The sequence below is a fragment of the Bos javanicus genome, chromosome 19 (assembly GCF_032452875.1).
Source record: "Bos javanicus breed banteng chromosome 19, ARS-OSU_banteng_1.0, whole genome shotgun sequence".
NCBI lineage: Eukaryota > Metazoa > Chordata > Mammalia > Artiodactyla > Bovidae > Bos > Bos javanicus.
Genome location: NC_083886.1, coordinates 21,025,496 through 21,039,719, shown reverse-complemented (window position 1 = coordinate 21,039,719; position 14,224 = coordinate 21,025,496). Strand labels below are relative to the sequence as shown.

General features: G+C 37.5%; 1 protein-coding gene across 2 annotated transcripts in view; it reads right to left on the bottom strand.

Annotated features, from left to right (window-relative positions):
• NLK (nemo like kinase) overlaps positions 1 to 14,224 on the bottom strand; it is a 129,577-nt gene that overhangs the window by 47,517 nt on the left and 67,836 nt on the right. For both annotated transcript variants that reach the window (XM_061390492.1, XM_061390493.1), the window contains exons 2-3: positions 13,337 to 13,466; positions 2,735 to 2,790 (exon numbers count right to left, since the gene is read on the bottom strand). In XM_061390492.1, coding sequence (XP_061246476.1) covers positions 2,735 to 2,790; positions 13,337 to 13,466 — 186 coding nt within the window. The remainder of the gene's footprint in view (positions 1 to 2,734; positions 2,791 to 13,336; positions 13,467 to 14,224) is intronic.

Here is a 14,224-nt window from a genome sequence, read left to right as displayed (position 1 = left end):
AGGCAGAAGTTTTCTTATTTTTCAGAGGGAAACTGAGGGAAATCTTTTTTTTTTTTTTTGCTTTGGCTACAACAAATTTATTTGTATTAAAAAGCACTGGACACAGAAAATGTTCTATTTAGGATATTAGAAAAATCAGGCAGAGCACATATGCAACTAAGGCATTTCTTAGGTTTCCATTTAGCTGTTCTAAAACACGTAATTTCAGTATTTTTGTACCCCAAGCTTCACCATGTCTTCTTTGTTAAAAAAAAGTCTTTATAATCCTGTGGCAGCTATGGTTTAACTCTTTTTATGTTAACAGGATTTGTTTTTTTCCCAAATGGCAAAACCACTGAAAAGCACCCTTTTTTCTGTGTATCATTCTACATACAGCTAAAAATTGTACAACAGAAAAAAGAATGCTGAGGTTTTAGATTTGAAGGTTTTTCCATCTGTAGCCAGCTAATAACTATGAAAGCACAGGTGTCAATCTTTTAACCTAAAGGTAAATAAAGTAAAACATTTAAGTAAATGGTTCCACGAACATTTCATGACAAAGGCTTTTAATACAAACATTCATGAACAATTTCAGGGAAAGGAATTTCATAGAAACATTCTGCTAGCTAATGAAATGGTTGGAATCAGCTACCAAGAGCTATTACATCACCTATGCCACCCATGGTTGTAAATCGTAATGGTGCTAAATTTTCACTGCTCTGCAAGTATTTGAAATAATAATGAATCTAGGATCTCCCAGACTCAAATTATGAACAACAACAATAATAAGCATTGAGAATTCCTACCTTATGATAGTAAACATTTTAAAGGAATAACAAACCCAAGTACAAAAAATTAATGCCTGATGTAAAGAATTCATGCTTGAACTGTAAGACAAAACAGCCCAGAATAAAATGAATTAGCTACGTATTCAGTGAAGAAAATCTACAAATACTTGATATTTATTAAAAATACCCATATTCACCAATTATCTTATATGAACACATTCTTTCCCCACAGATGGCCTAAGTGCAATAAAGGGTTAACAGCAGCTCTGGGTTGCCCCAAACTTACACATTCCAGAAGTCTTTAGGACTGGCCCCTGAGAAATAACCTTTGAACTCTTGCAATATCCTGCCTCATAAGAATGTCTTAGCATACCTGATGCTTTGGCCACACCAGATGGCTTCTGCTAACAATGTGATTTATGGTGAACACCTGTTTTCGTTCACCTGGGGCCCTGGGCCAGCTGTATTAGTTCAACCTCTGGGTGAGAAGGGAGGAGGGCTAGAGTAGCTAAGGTCAGTCCTGAAGGCTCCCTGACCTCCAACAAAAACCCTGGACACCAAGGCTGAGGTGAGCTTCGCTGGTTGATAACATTTTACTCCTGTTGTCACACACTTTTGCTGGGAGGCACTATCTGTGCAGTTTCATTAGGAGAGCACAACTGGAACTTTGTGTCTGGTTTCTCTTGGACTCTGCCTCATGTAGCTTTCTCCTTCGCTGATTTTAATATGTATCCTTCTGCAGTAATAAACTGTAACCATGAGTAGAACAGCTTTCCTGGGTCCTTGAGCCTTTCATCAAATCATCAAACCTGAGAGTAATCTTGGGGACCCCTGACACACCTGTAAATCCAGTAAAATTCTTATTTAATAAAGAAAATTTCTTCATTTCCAAAGAGGCAGAAATGATTTTACACACTCATAGGAATGCCTTCTAATATATGGATTCCCTTCCCACCAACAGAAAGGATAAATAAAGGTGGTGGCTTCTGGCCAAACGTAGAAAGTTACTTGTGCTGATTGAAACAAGTACTGCCCCGCTCCTACCAGCTTCCTTCTTTTCTTCAGTCAGGAGCCATGTTACTGCCAGAAAGTCTAGGAAATGGAATCATTAATGCTCTTACATCAGTTGCTACTACTAACCTATAGCTGAGAAGAAAAAAAACTTTCTCAATCCTTCCAGCCTTAGGTTAATTTTATATACTTAAAAAAAAAGATTTCTTGCAGCATGTGGTACTGAATTGGTGTCCCCTGCATTGTTTCTTAACCAAGGGACCACCAGAGAAACCCCTAATTGTTTATATACGTTTAAAGAAAAGGTGTGTCAGAACCATCTTGCCTGGCCCAAGAACTCATTTTTGAACACTAAGAGGTATACAAAGACACTCCATCAGCCAGGAGCTGGTCAAAGGTCAGTCATTTCTTGAGAATGTGTAGGAGTAGGACGCCCCAAGTTCACTGAGTTAACCCTTTACTGCACAGAGGGATGAGTTCCATAAAGGACTAGTAGGTTGAAGTATCACCAAGAATTATAGTATTCAAGAGCTCTCTTTAATTTTCACCTTACCCAAGTGGTTAAAAAAAAAATAAAGAGAGATCAGTATTATCATCTTGACTGATTGGCAGTTGTTGTATAGTGACAAAGGACTTTACCAAATTCTGTTACAACACAGCTGCCACAATGGTTTCATCAGCAAAAAAGGAATAGCGATAACCTATCTCACAAGGATGTGGGGATGAAGTGAAACATCTATTCAGAAGTCTTATTTTGTGGTATCACCACTCAGGATATATTGATAACGTTGAGCTTTTTCAGATACTTGAGATTTCAAAATTACCTGGTTCTAGGTACTCAACACTTCTGCAAGGATGAGATTTAATATACTTCAAGGCATGAACCCCAGAAGGTGCTAGAGGAACAAATTAATTAAAAAGTTGTTCCCTTCTTTCACATTCCCGGGTTAGGATACATTTCTTCAAAATAGTCAATGTGTGGAGGTTGGAGTATGTCAAGGGCAGAGAGTACCTGGGAAAAGGAAAAAAAAAAGCAAAATTTAGAGGAAAAAAAAAAAAGAACCAAAATATGACATAAATGCAAAAAAGTACTCTTAACTCATTAATGATTTCAGGCTTCATTATAACTGCCCACTGAGATGAACTAAATTTATCAATCAAGAAACACTGAAACATTAAGATAGGCTTTGTAAAATTACTATCAAAGACAATTTTAGCTACAGCAATACGAGAGAGGCAACTGGGATATACCACATGCTACCAGAACCCCTGCACAGGAGAATGCTGGAAAGAAATGTCCTATTTCTAACAGTCGGATTCGCTCCAAGAGCCTGAGAGCTCTATCTACCATTCACCCTATATTCCTCTGTTCAAAAATGTTTACTATGTGTATTTTATCTGGTAGGCATTTTGGAAGGCTCTTCGGTAAAACTGATGAATAAAAATAACCACCCCGCTCTTGACTAGGGGAGAGGAAGGCATTAAATAGTTAACAAAAATGGAGCTGTGACATTTATTATTATGAAGGGAAAAAGTACAGAGCAGTGGAAGAAAAAGCTTCCCTGAAGGAACACTAAGAGTTGCAGGGTGAATAGGAGTTGGTCAGGCAGTGTAAAAGCATTGAGGCAAGAGAGAACCTGGAGGAGTCTAGAAACAGAAATGCCAGTGCTTATGGAACACAGAGGGTGGGAGGAAAACAGACTGGGGAAGAGAAAGGCAGGAGTATATCACACAAAATCTCTTTACATTACGGTAAGGGTTTTGGATTTTATTCCAAGTACAGAAAAAGAAGTCACTAGGGTGGAAAAAAAAAGACTTTAAGGTATCTGAAATTCAAGTCCTTTATAAAAGCTGTACACTACCAATGTGACTTCTGCCATAGAAATATAACAAATAGGCCTTCTTCCCCTACCAACTGTCTACCAACTCCTTTAAGCCCCATCTATGATGTCACACCTAAGAATTGAAACCTATCTTGCTAATGAGAAATATCAGACTCAAAGGATACAGAAGAAGGTATTTAACAGAAAATAAATTTTTATTTATTTAGTATAAGTTTATTTATTTAGTAGTACAAGTTCATATTTCGTGATCTTTAGCTTAGTTTTTCAAGAAAAAATGTATTCTGGAGAACTTCAAACATATAAAAGTGGGCAGAATGATATAAAAGAACACTCATGTAATCAAGACTTGGCCTTAGTAGTTATCTACATGACCTTTCTCCATTCATCTATACCCTCCACTCTCCCTGTATAATTTTGAGGAAATTATCAGCTATACATCAGTAAATATCTCTAAAAGCTAAAAACTTTTAAAAAGTACAATGAACAAATCTAAAAATTTAATGTTTTTCAACACCATCAAATACCCAGTGCTCAAGTTTCTAAGTTTCTTATTTTTTTGGTGGGGGGGGGGAAGTGTTAATCTAAATTAGGAGCTAAAGAGGATTTACATATTATGGTTGATGCACATCTAGCAAGTTTTACCTATAAATTTCTCCTCTATTTCTTTCTCTTTTCCCCTTGTGATTTATGTATGGAAGAAACCTTGTTCATTTTATTTTACTATTTTTATTTATTTGGCTGTTTGGGGTCTTAGTTGTGGTACACAGGATCTTCGATCTTTAGTGTGTGAACTCCGAGCAGTGGCATGTGGGATCTAGTTCCCTGACCAGGAATTAAGCCAGGCCTTCTGCATTGGGAGCACAGAATCTTAGCCACTGGACCACCAGGGAAGTCCCTTGTTCATTTTAAAGGTTATTATTATTATTTTTTTAGCCAATAATTTGTTACTTTATAAAGTTTTTAATTAAATGAAACCTTTATTGAAAAAGCCTTCACTCACTTAGAGCTTCCCTCATAGCTCAGTTGGTAAAGAATCTGCCTGCAATGCAGGAGACCCCGGTTCAATTCCTGGGTTGGGAATATCTGCTGGAGAAGGGATAGAGTACCCATTTCAGTATTCTTGGGCTTCCTTTGTGGCTCAGCTGGTAGCTGGTAAAGAATCCACCTGCAATGCAGGAGACTTGGGTTCGATCCCTGGGTTGGGAAGATCCTCTTGGAGAAGGGAAAGGCTACCCCCGCCAGTATTCTGGCCTGGAGAATTCCATGGACTATATATATAGTCCATGGGGTCCCAAAGAGTTGGACACGACTGAGCGACTTTCACTTTCACTCACTTTAATACCAGTTAAGTATAAAGGTTTTAAAATAGTTTAGATGTTTATAAAGAGTATCCTTAGTTTATAAAGAATATCTGTATTTTCTTTCTGAATTAAAATGTTTATACTCGGAAATCTTGGTATAAATGGAAAATAACAGATTTTCCAGTTTCTTCAAAGAATAATTTTTACCATATGAAAGATAAATTACTTCATTTCTATATTTTTAAACACCTATAATTAGCTGGTGTCACAAATTCACATAAATTCATTTCTCATTATGTGATAGAAAAATTTTTAACATGAATATTTGATGCTTTGAGGAAGGCAGTTAGAAATTAGTGTTTTACTTGACATCTTTCGGACTCTAAGCTCTGTATCTGAACAACATACATCCTGTCTTGGGAGGAAACAGAATGCAGTGAGTGACAGCGTCCATTAGACAAAGCTATTTTACACTTCAAATCTATCTGCTATAATTAGAGGTTATCTAAAGGAAAGTGACAGCCATACATTTTAAACCTTGATAGAGAAGAATGAGGCTTTCTTACTCCAAATTTTATGAGGCTTTCTGCAGAACAGCCATATAAAATAGGGTTAGACATTTGCGCCAAAGCAGTTAGCTGTGATTCTTAGCTTTGAAGGTATAATACTTTAAATTCTGTCTGGAATTTTTTAAATGCCCATTGTCTTATATTCCTGTTTCTTCTACCTCAAAATGTTTATCAGATGACAGCATTCAGTGTTTCCAGGTGGCAAAAACAGTGCTTAGAGATGATTCAGGAATCTCAGAAGCGATGTAAATGAGTTAAGTGAGAAGGAACATTAGCAGAGTTTCAAACCCCAGACTTAATGCCTGACTATTTAAATAGTCCAAGTACTTCTGTAACCCTTCTATTATTTATGGGAATAAAGTATATGAGATTAGCCTTATGATGTAAATAGGAGGTCACCTGTAAAGAGTCAAAGTATCCCAAAATACCACAGACTCAAAACTCTGAGGATCTCAAACACACAAAAAGCAAGCTGATTTGTCTAATTTAAAAATGAACTAAAGCTCCGTCCTGAAATAATGGTCATTACCAGTGTCTCAGCACATTTCTCAAATCTTTTAAGAGTTGAACAAAAGCTCATTGTGGTAGCTGCTTTTCAGAATTTTAACCTCTGTGATGTTAGAAGATTCACTAAAATTGGTTACATTAGTAAGTGGCGTAGTGGGTTTTTAAGTTAACCCTTTATCAATAAAACAATTGCTGTAAATAATCTCAATCCTAAATGTAAAGACTAAAAATTTAACTGTTTGTGGAATTCAAATTTAATTAATTCAAATCCCAAATTTAAGCAAAGGAGGTCCCACCACCTCTCCATTCTCTCACGTACCCCTACCCCCAATAGATTTTAAGTTGTTTAAGGTAGAGAATGTTACTTTTTTGAGCTGTAACATACAGTAAAATATACAGATTGTAGTGTATAATCTGAATAATTTTTATACACATAAAGTATACAACATGATAAATTTTTATTCCATGGTTAAAAGCTAGATCAAGAAATTTAAGGATTTCAACATCCCAGAAGTCCCCCTTTGCTCCTTTCTAGTCAGAACCCATACCTGCCCAGAGGTTACCACTGATCTCACTTCCATCACCATGGATTCCTTTTGCCTGTCCTTGAACTTTACGTAAATTGAATCATAAAAAATCAAGTCTTTGTATATGGTTTCTCTCATTTACTGTTATGCCTGTGAGATTCACCCATGTGTGAATCTTCACCCTTTTTAATGATGTGTAGGATAACATTGTATCAAAGGAATATAACACAAAGTATTTATCCAGAGTACTGCTGGCAAACTTGGGGGTTGTTTCTAAATGTTATTACGAATAAAGCTGCTATGAACATTTTTGTACATGTCCTTTGGTATACATATGCAATCATTTGCCTTGGGTATACCAAAGAGGAGAACTGCTGGGTCGCCGGGCAGGTGTATATTTAGCTTTAACAGAAACTGTGGCAGAGAACAACCAATTCTGACTTCGTGTTGACTGTTTCTTTGACTTGCTGTGCGTTGCTGTTGTTATTATAATCATACATAAAAGACCTGTCTCAGAGGACCCTGGCCTTCTGCCTGACTGTTAAACTGAAGTGCCTTTGTTCAGCTCACAGAGATAATCTGACTCTGCCCACTGTGAATGGTTGCAAGAGATTAACACATCTCTTCCACAGGCAGGCCATTCCAGTAGATGTTTTACAAGATTCACTTTACTCCCTCACTCCCTCTCCCTCTCTGTTCTGCCTTTTGACTTTAGTTCCTCAGCACTTTTCTCTCTGGTTCTATAAAACAATCTGGCATCTAGATCCCAACAAGATGGTTACTTTGAGACATTAGTCTGCCATCTTTTCGGTCAGTTGGCTTAAAGCCATATTCCTTGCCTCAGCACCTTGTCTCTGATTCATTGATCTGTAGTGTGAGGAGCAGAGCAAGCTTGGACTAGGTAACAAATAACCAGTTTTCCTAAGTGGTTTTACAAATCTACGTTCTTACCAGCAACAGTAATCTTCAGTTGATTCACATTCTCATCCACAGTAGGTATTGTCAGTCTTTCACTTCAACCATTCTGGTGGGTATATAGTCAGATCAGATCAGATCAGTCGCTCAGTCATGTCCAACTCTTTGTGACCCCATGAATCACAGCACGCCAGGCCTCCCTGTCCATCACCAACTCCTGGAGTTCACTGAGACTCACGTCCATCGAGTCAGTGATGCCATCCAGCCATCTCATCCTCTGCCGTCCCCTTCTCCTCCTGCCCCCAATCCCTCCCAGCATCAGAGTCTTTTCCAATGAGTCAACTCTTCACATGAGGTGGCCAAAGTACCGGAGTTTCAGCTTTAGCATCATTTCTGTGTGACCCCAGAGATGGCAGCCCACCAGGCTCCCCTGTCCCTGGGATTCTCCAGGCAAGAACACTGGAGTGGGTTGCTATTTCCTTCTCCAATGCATGAAAGTGAAAAGTGAAAGTGAAGTCGCTCAGTTGTGTCCAACTCTTAGCGACCCCATGGACTGCAGCCTACCAGACTCCTCCATCCATGGGATTTTCCAGGCAAGAGTACTGGAGTGGGGTGCCATTGCCTTCTCCATTAGCATCATTCCTTCCAAAGAAATCCCAGGGCTGATCTCCTTCAGAATGGACTGGCTGGATCTCCTTACAGTCCAAGGGACTCTCAAGAGTCTTCTCCAATACCACAGTTCAAAAGCATCAATTCTTTGGTGCTCAGCCTTCTTCACAGTCCAACTCTTACATCCATACATGACCACAGGAAAAACCATAGCCTTGACTAGACGAACCTTTGTTGGCAAAGTAATGTCTCTGCTTTTGAATATGCTATCTAGGTTGGTCATCACTTTCCTTCCAAGGAGTGAGCGTCTTTTAATTTCATGGCTGCAGTCACCATCTGTAGTGATTTTGGAGCCCAGAAAAATAAAGTCTGACACTGTTTCCACTGTTTCCCCATCTATTTCCCAGTATCTCACTAATCTTAATTTACATTTCCCCAATGACTAACAACTTTGAGCAATCTGTCATAGGCTTATTAGCCATTTGGTTATCCTACTTTTGGTGAAATTCTTAAGTCTTTTACTGATGGGCAAAAATTTTTGATTTGGAGGAGCTCTTTATAAGATATATAATGTTTGGATACAGAATTTACAGTCTGAAAAAACATCAAGTAAAATATTTATTTCTAATGGTTTTCCTCAAATGCTAAACATTTATTTAAAAAATTGTTCTATTACATAATAAATTCTGGAAACAAGTTTTTTTGCTGGATGATGTCTGAGGTCTGTCTTTTCTTTCTCTTAAACTTCTGTGTTGCACATACTTAGTTGCTTCAGTCGTCCAACTCTTTGCGATCCTTGCCCGCCAGGCTCCTCTGTCCATGGAATTCTGTCCAAGAATACTGGAGTGAGTTGCCATGCCCTCCTCCAGGGAATCTTCCCCACCCAGGGATCGAACCCAGGTTTCCTACACTGCAGGCAGATTCTTTACCATCTGAGCCACCAGGGAAGTCCCTTAAACTTCTGATGAGCATCAATTTTTAATGTCAATGGTGTCCTAGTTAACATTTTCAAAAAAAATGGTCAAAGCTTTACTTGTCTAGTTAAGAAATCTTTGCTTATCTCAATTTTCCTGTGTTTCATTCCAGAAGCTTTGTTATTTTACCTTTCACATTTAAGTCTGATCCATTTTGAATTAACTTATGTATATGTCATGAAATAGACCTCTTTCATTGTTCTTGTTGTTATGGTTCAGTTGCTAGGTCGTGTCTGACTCTTTCGCGACCCTATGGACTATAGCCCATCAGGCTTCTTTGTCCATGGGATTTCCCAGGCCAGAATATTGGAGTGGGTTGCCATTTCATTCTCCAGGGGATCTTCCCCACCCAGGGATCAAACCCTTGTCTCCTACATTGGCAGGTGTTCTTTACCACTGACCCACCAGGGAAACCCAGATTTTTTCAAATGGGTATCTAATTGATTTTGATTTACTGAAATGGCCACCCACTCCCCTCTGGATTGCAGTGGCACCTATCTTATAAATCAGGTGAATACATATGTGTATGTCAGTTTATAGACTCTATTCCATTTATCTGTCTATCTTTGTACTGCCTTGATTATTATAGCTTCATGTGTTTCAATACCTGGATGTCTGAATCTCCAAATTTGTTTAACTTCTTCAAGATTGTCTTGACTAGTTTAGTTTAGGTCTTTTCCATTTCCATAAACTTTACAATGTTTGTCAATTTCCAAACATACATACACATAAAACCCTGCTGGGATGCTCACTGGGATTACCTTGAATATATAGCTGAACTTGGGTAAAGCATGCATATTAACTACAGTGAGTATTTCAGTCCATGAATATAAGCTACTGTATTATTAGAAATGCATCAAGAGTACCACAAGATTTAGGCACAGAGCAAACAAAACCAAATCCACTGATAAGTAACCTATTCTAATTATCCTTTGCCCTTTCATACTCCTTAGCAGCAGAACCATTAGCATTAATAATGTCTGTAGCCAAACAGCTTGTCGGCATTCAGAGAAGGGTCCTATTGGTATGATTCTTTTTCCTACTTATGAACCCAGAAAGGCCTTGTTTGAGTTTAGTCAGACTATACAAAGGAAAACAAATGATTCTTCTTTGCTTTCTCTACCTCCTCTTTGGCCTCCTCTACTCCAGAACTAAAAGGTTGGGAAGAAGTAACTCCAAGAAAGATCACTGAGGCTATCATTCTAGACTTCAAGATTTCATATCTTTTTCCTGTCACTTTCACTCACTCACTTACTCTTCAATAGACTGTCTACCTACTGTGTGCTTAGTGTTATTACCTAAGGACAAGAAAAACCCAAGAACTGTATAACAAGGGCTCGTGGCAGGAATCAGTGGGTCCGAAGGAGGCTCTGGATGGGCTTTAGAGGGCTAGTTAATGTCTAAAATGAAATAAAAATTGTGTGCATATGTATTTTTCCAAGAGGGTACCCAGCATTCATCAGGTTCTCAAAGACTGAAAAAACCTTCAATCACCCCTTTTCCATACTGTTAAAATGACAACCATGTCTGTGAAGTAGAGAATATAAAGTCACAGCTCAAATTCTGACTAGATACTACAGAGATGCTACTAAACTACTAAACAACATCGATCTTTAGAAAGTTAAACCCATTTCTGGCACCCTAAGTTACTACATCGCAGTGAACTTATCCTATAAGATGAACAAACTTTAAGGGAAAAACAATGTGTGTGTGTGTGTATCTCAATCAGTCAGATCACCTGAAATCAATGAATATGATACAATGACTTTGAAGGTTCTGTTCAAAAGAAAATCCAAAGTCTTCCAGGACTCTGCAGCTATTCTCTGACACATACAAAGTCATCCAAATTAAAACCCAGCCTTCCTGCAACAGCCAGGTGAATCTTTCTAAATGCCATTTTCATCATGATATTCCTTTCTTCTTCTTCTAGTCAATCGAATATTAATCTCAAAAGGCTCATCTTAAGGTTTACCTTCTCCCTGTTAAAATCATCTTTGAGAGTCTAAGTCCAGGACAATTATTCTCTTTTTCTTAATAGTATAATACTTATCTGTCATCTTTCACCTGAGAAGCTTTAAAAAAAAGTACTGCTACCTGTAATCTCAACCCCAGAGATTACAATTTAGTAGGTCTAGGATGAAACCCATGAATTTGCATTTTTTAAGACTTACATACTTTGAGGTTTGGTTGCCCAGCTTTTCACTCTGCACAGAGCAAAGTGTCCTGTATTAATGTTTAACCATGCAGGTAGTCCTCCGCCAGCACTGTTACCACAGTATTTATCACATTACTAAACTCCCCGAGGGTAGCAACCCCTAGAAGCTGATGGAGTTTAGGGATATAGGATGCGCACAATAAATGTTTACTGAAGTAATGAATATGGGCTCTGAAGCAAGACAGATTTAAATTCCAATCTTGTGCCACCTTGACCTTGGGCAAGTTACTTAACTCTAAGCTTTGGTTTCCTTCTCTGCAGAGTAGGGATAGCAAGCCCTACCTGACAAGATTTTTACATATTAATATACATAAAGCATCTACATACTTCCTGACAGTAACAAATGCTCAAGCATCTGGTCTACTTCCTTTAAAAAAGGACCATAGTTTAAACTTTTTTTTTTTTTTTTGGTATTCTCCATATGACCTAGCACTACACTCTGTACACAGGACACAATTAATAAACATCTGTTGCCTTAACTACATCAAATACCAGTTGCCTCTTAGATTGGCATTCCAAACATACCAGGTATGCTGGCCCAGAGATACTTCTGTAGATTTCAGAGCACGGCATAAATTCATTATGTATAAAATAGTGGTGCCATGATGTCTTCAGCTCCAACTATCTGCCTCACTTTCGAACATTCCCAAAGAAGTCACAAGCACTCTTTTATGACAGAGCTCAGGAGCTCCGAACAGTAGTTGCTGTGTGTTAATATGTGTGATTTTCAAAAACGCAGTTTGTTTCTTTTCTTACACTACTCACTCTGACACTATCTTTGTAACTTAATTAGCTACTCTATAGGAATGAGTCATGAGCAAAGATAGTAATATATACAGATAGTGGCCTATTACACCACCCCTCCTTTATAAAAGAAGCCAAGATAGGTCCAAATATAATAAACCATTGAAACCTGTAGTAAGTGAATTTCTGATGCCACCTGAAAAATATTTATTTCCCATGGATCCCTTTACTTGAGTCTCTGACAATGTATATATACGGTGTGTAACTCTTTGATGCTGGGTTGGTATTCACAAGGCAAATTTGAGAAATAAGTAACAAAGTGAGCACTAGACATCTATCTAAAATCATTTCCAAAATTTCAGGAACTAGTCATGAAATAGCAACTGGAATGATGTTTTGAAAGTTACTGAAACAAACACACATTGTTAAGCAGTTCCAACTGAATAAAAGACAAAACAATAACTTTCTAAAAAAGTTTAAGGAAAATGGATTGGGGGCGGGGGAATCAGTAAAATGAAATATGTCAAACCAAGGAGCTTCAAATAAAAACACATTATAAGTCTGATATTCCCAGTTTTACCAAATACTTCAAACTTCTATAAATTTTTCTCTTAAAGTGTGATTCACACTTTGGCCAAAGTTCTTAAAGTTCCTGTGCAAACCAGCAGTCAGATTCACAAGCAATTATTATTTTTCTGACTTTTATTTCAGCAATTAAAACAGCACAGGTTGAGAACCAAATGCAGAATTTCAGGCAGTTTTTCTTTTCATATGAAATTGAAAACTAACAGTCTAACACTAACATCCGCCAGGGAAATTTTACATATATCAAACTTTTAATTCAGGATTAGTTGAAGAGAAGCTCTCTCAAACCACTATGATTCTCTTTCCCCATGAGTCCTGACATTTCTACACAGAGCAAAAAATAAGATAACCCATATTATCTTTAAGAGCTGTATTTTTTTTTTTTCCAGAGGAAAAACTTTTTCGTATATCTTTAACTCAACTCTGATTTAAAATACTAAAAGATAAAAATAAGGCATTTAAAATCAGGGGCCAGTTACTTCTATTTAAATCACTCAGACTACATATTATACTCTATCTTTACGTCAAGTATTAGCACTGTTCCCAAGCTAAGTTTTAACGTTTGCTTTATATCAATTAATATTTGTCAATCAATAAATCCTAGAATTCATTTAAATTTGCTCATTCACAAAAAAGGTCTATTTTGTCTCAGGTTTCCAAATCCCTTAATACGTACGGTAATGTACCCTTTTTAAGTCTCTTCTGCTCTTTACTAACATAATTAAACATGCTTTGGAAATAGTTATCCCAAACACCAACTTCACTTACATTATCATGTTTAAAAAAACACAACATCTTCAATTCCCGGAAGACCCTTTTGCAAGAGACCAGATTCTGGAAGACGTTGGGCATCTTTTTGAGTGCTACTCTCTTTCCATCTCTTGGATCTGTTACTGACCTAAAGACACAATATTTAGGGGGAGAGGAAAAAAAGAGAAATCAATTCCAAACTTTGCTCTTCAATGTTTCATCATATGACAGATACCTTTATACCGAAACACTCAATATTAAATCCACTTAATAATGCTTAAGGTATCAGTGAGAAAGATTAAAAAAAAGTATAACCAAACAGAATGTTTAGCCCACCCAACTCATTTGCCATGCTGCTTCTTTTTTTTAAATCCCTAAATTTCTATAAAAACTTTAATCTTCCGGAGAGGTCACTTAGCGATACATCTGAGGTAGAAAGGCTATTAACGGTAAAGCTATTTTAGACAGGAGGGGAAAAGTATAGAACATTAACATGATTGAAGTCAAATTAGTTTTATGCTTTATTTTCAGAACCAAACGTGGTCACTTTTAATTCAGTGTAGAGACTACAACTGCAGTATTTCTTATGTAAATGAACATCTTTTAGTAATACGGTTTCTAGGACATTTCAGGACACCAGCGTGTCCCCTCGTAAGTCTGAGTGGGAGTTTAGGGCTGTGGCATCTTGGTTATCATGATAACGTCTTCCCTTTTCTCAGTTCTTGGTATGATAGCTGCCTCCTGCAGTTACTCTCTCTTTAATAACTCAGTGTCTGCCTAGAAATTTCTTTTAGCCTTCTAACATCTATATTGCCAATTCCTTGCGTTACAGTTCCCTGTGTTTGAAGTACTAACGTGTTTTCCATTTTTCTGACGGGACCCAACTGATACATATTAAGTCAAAGT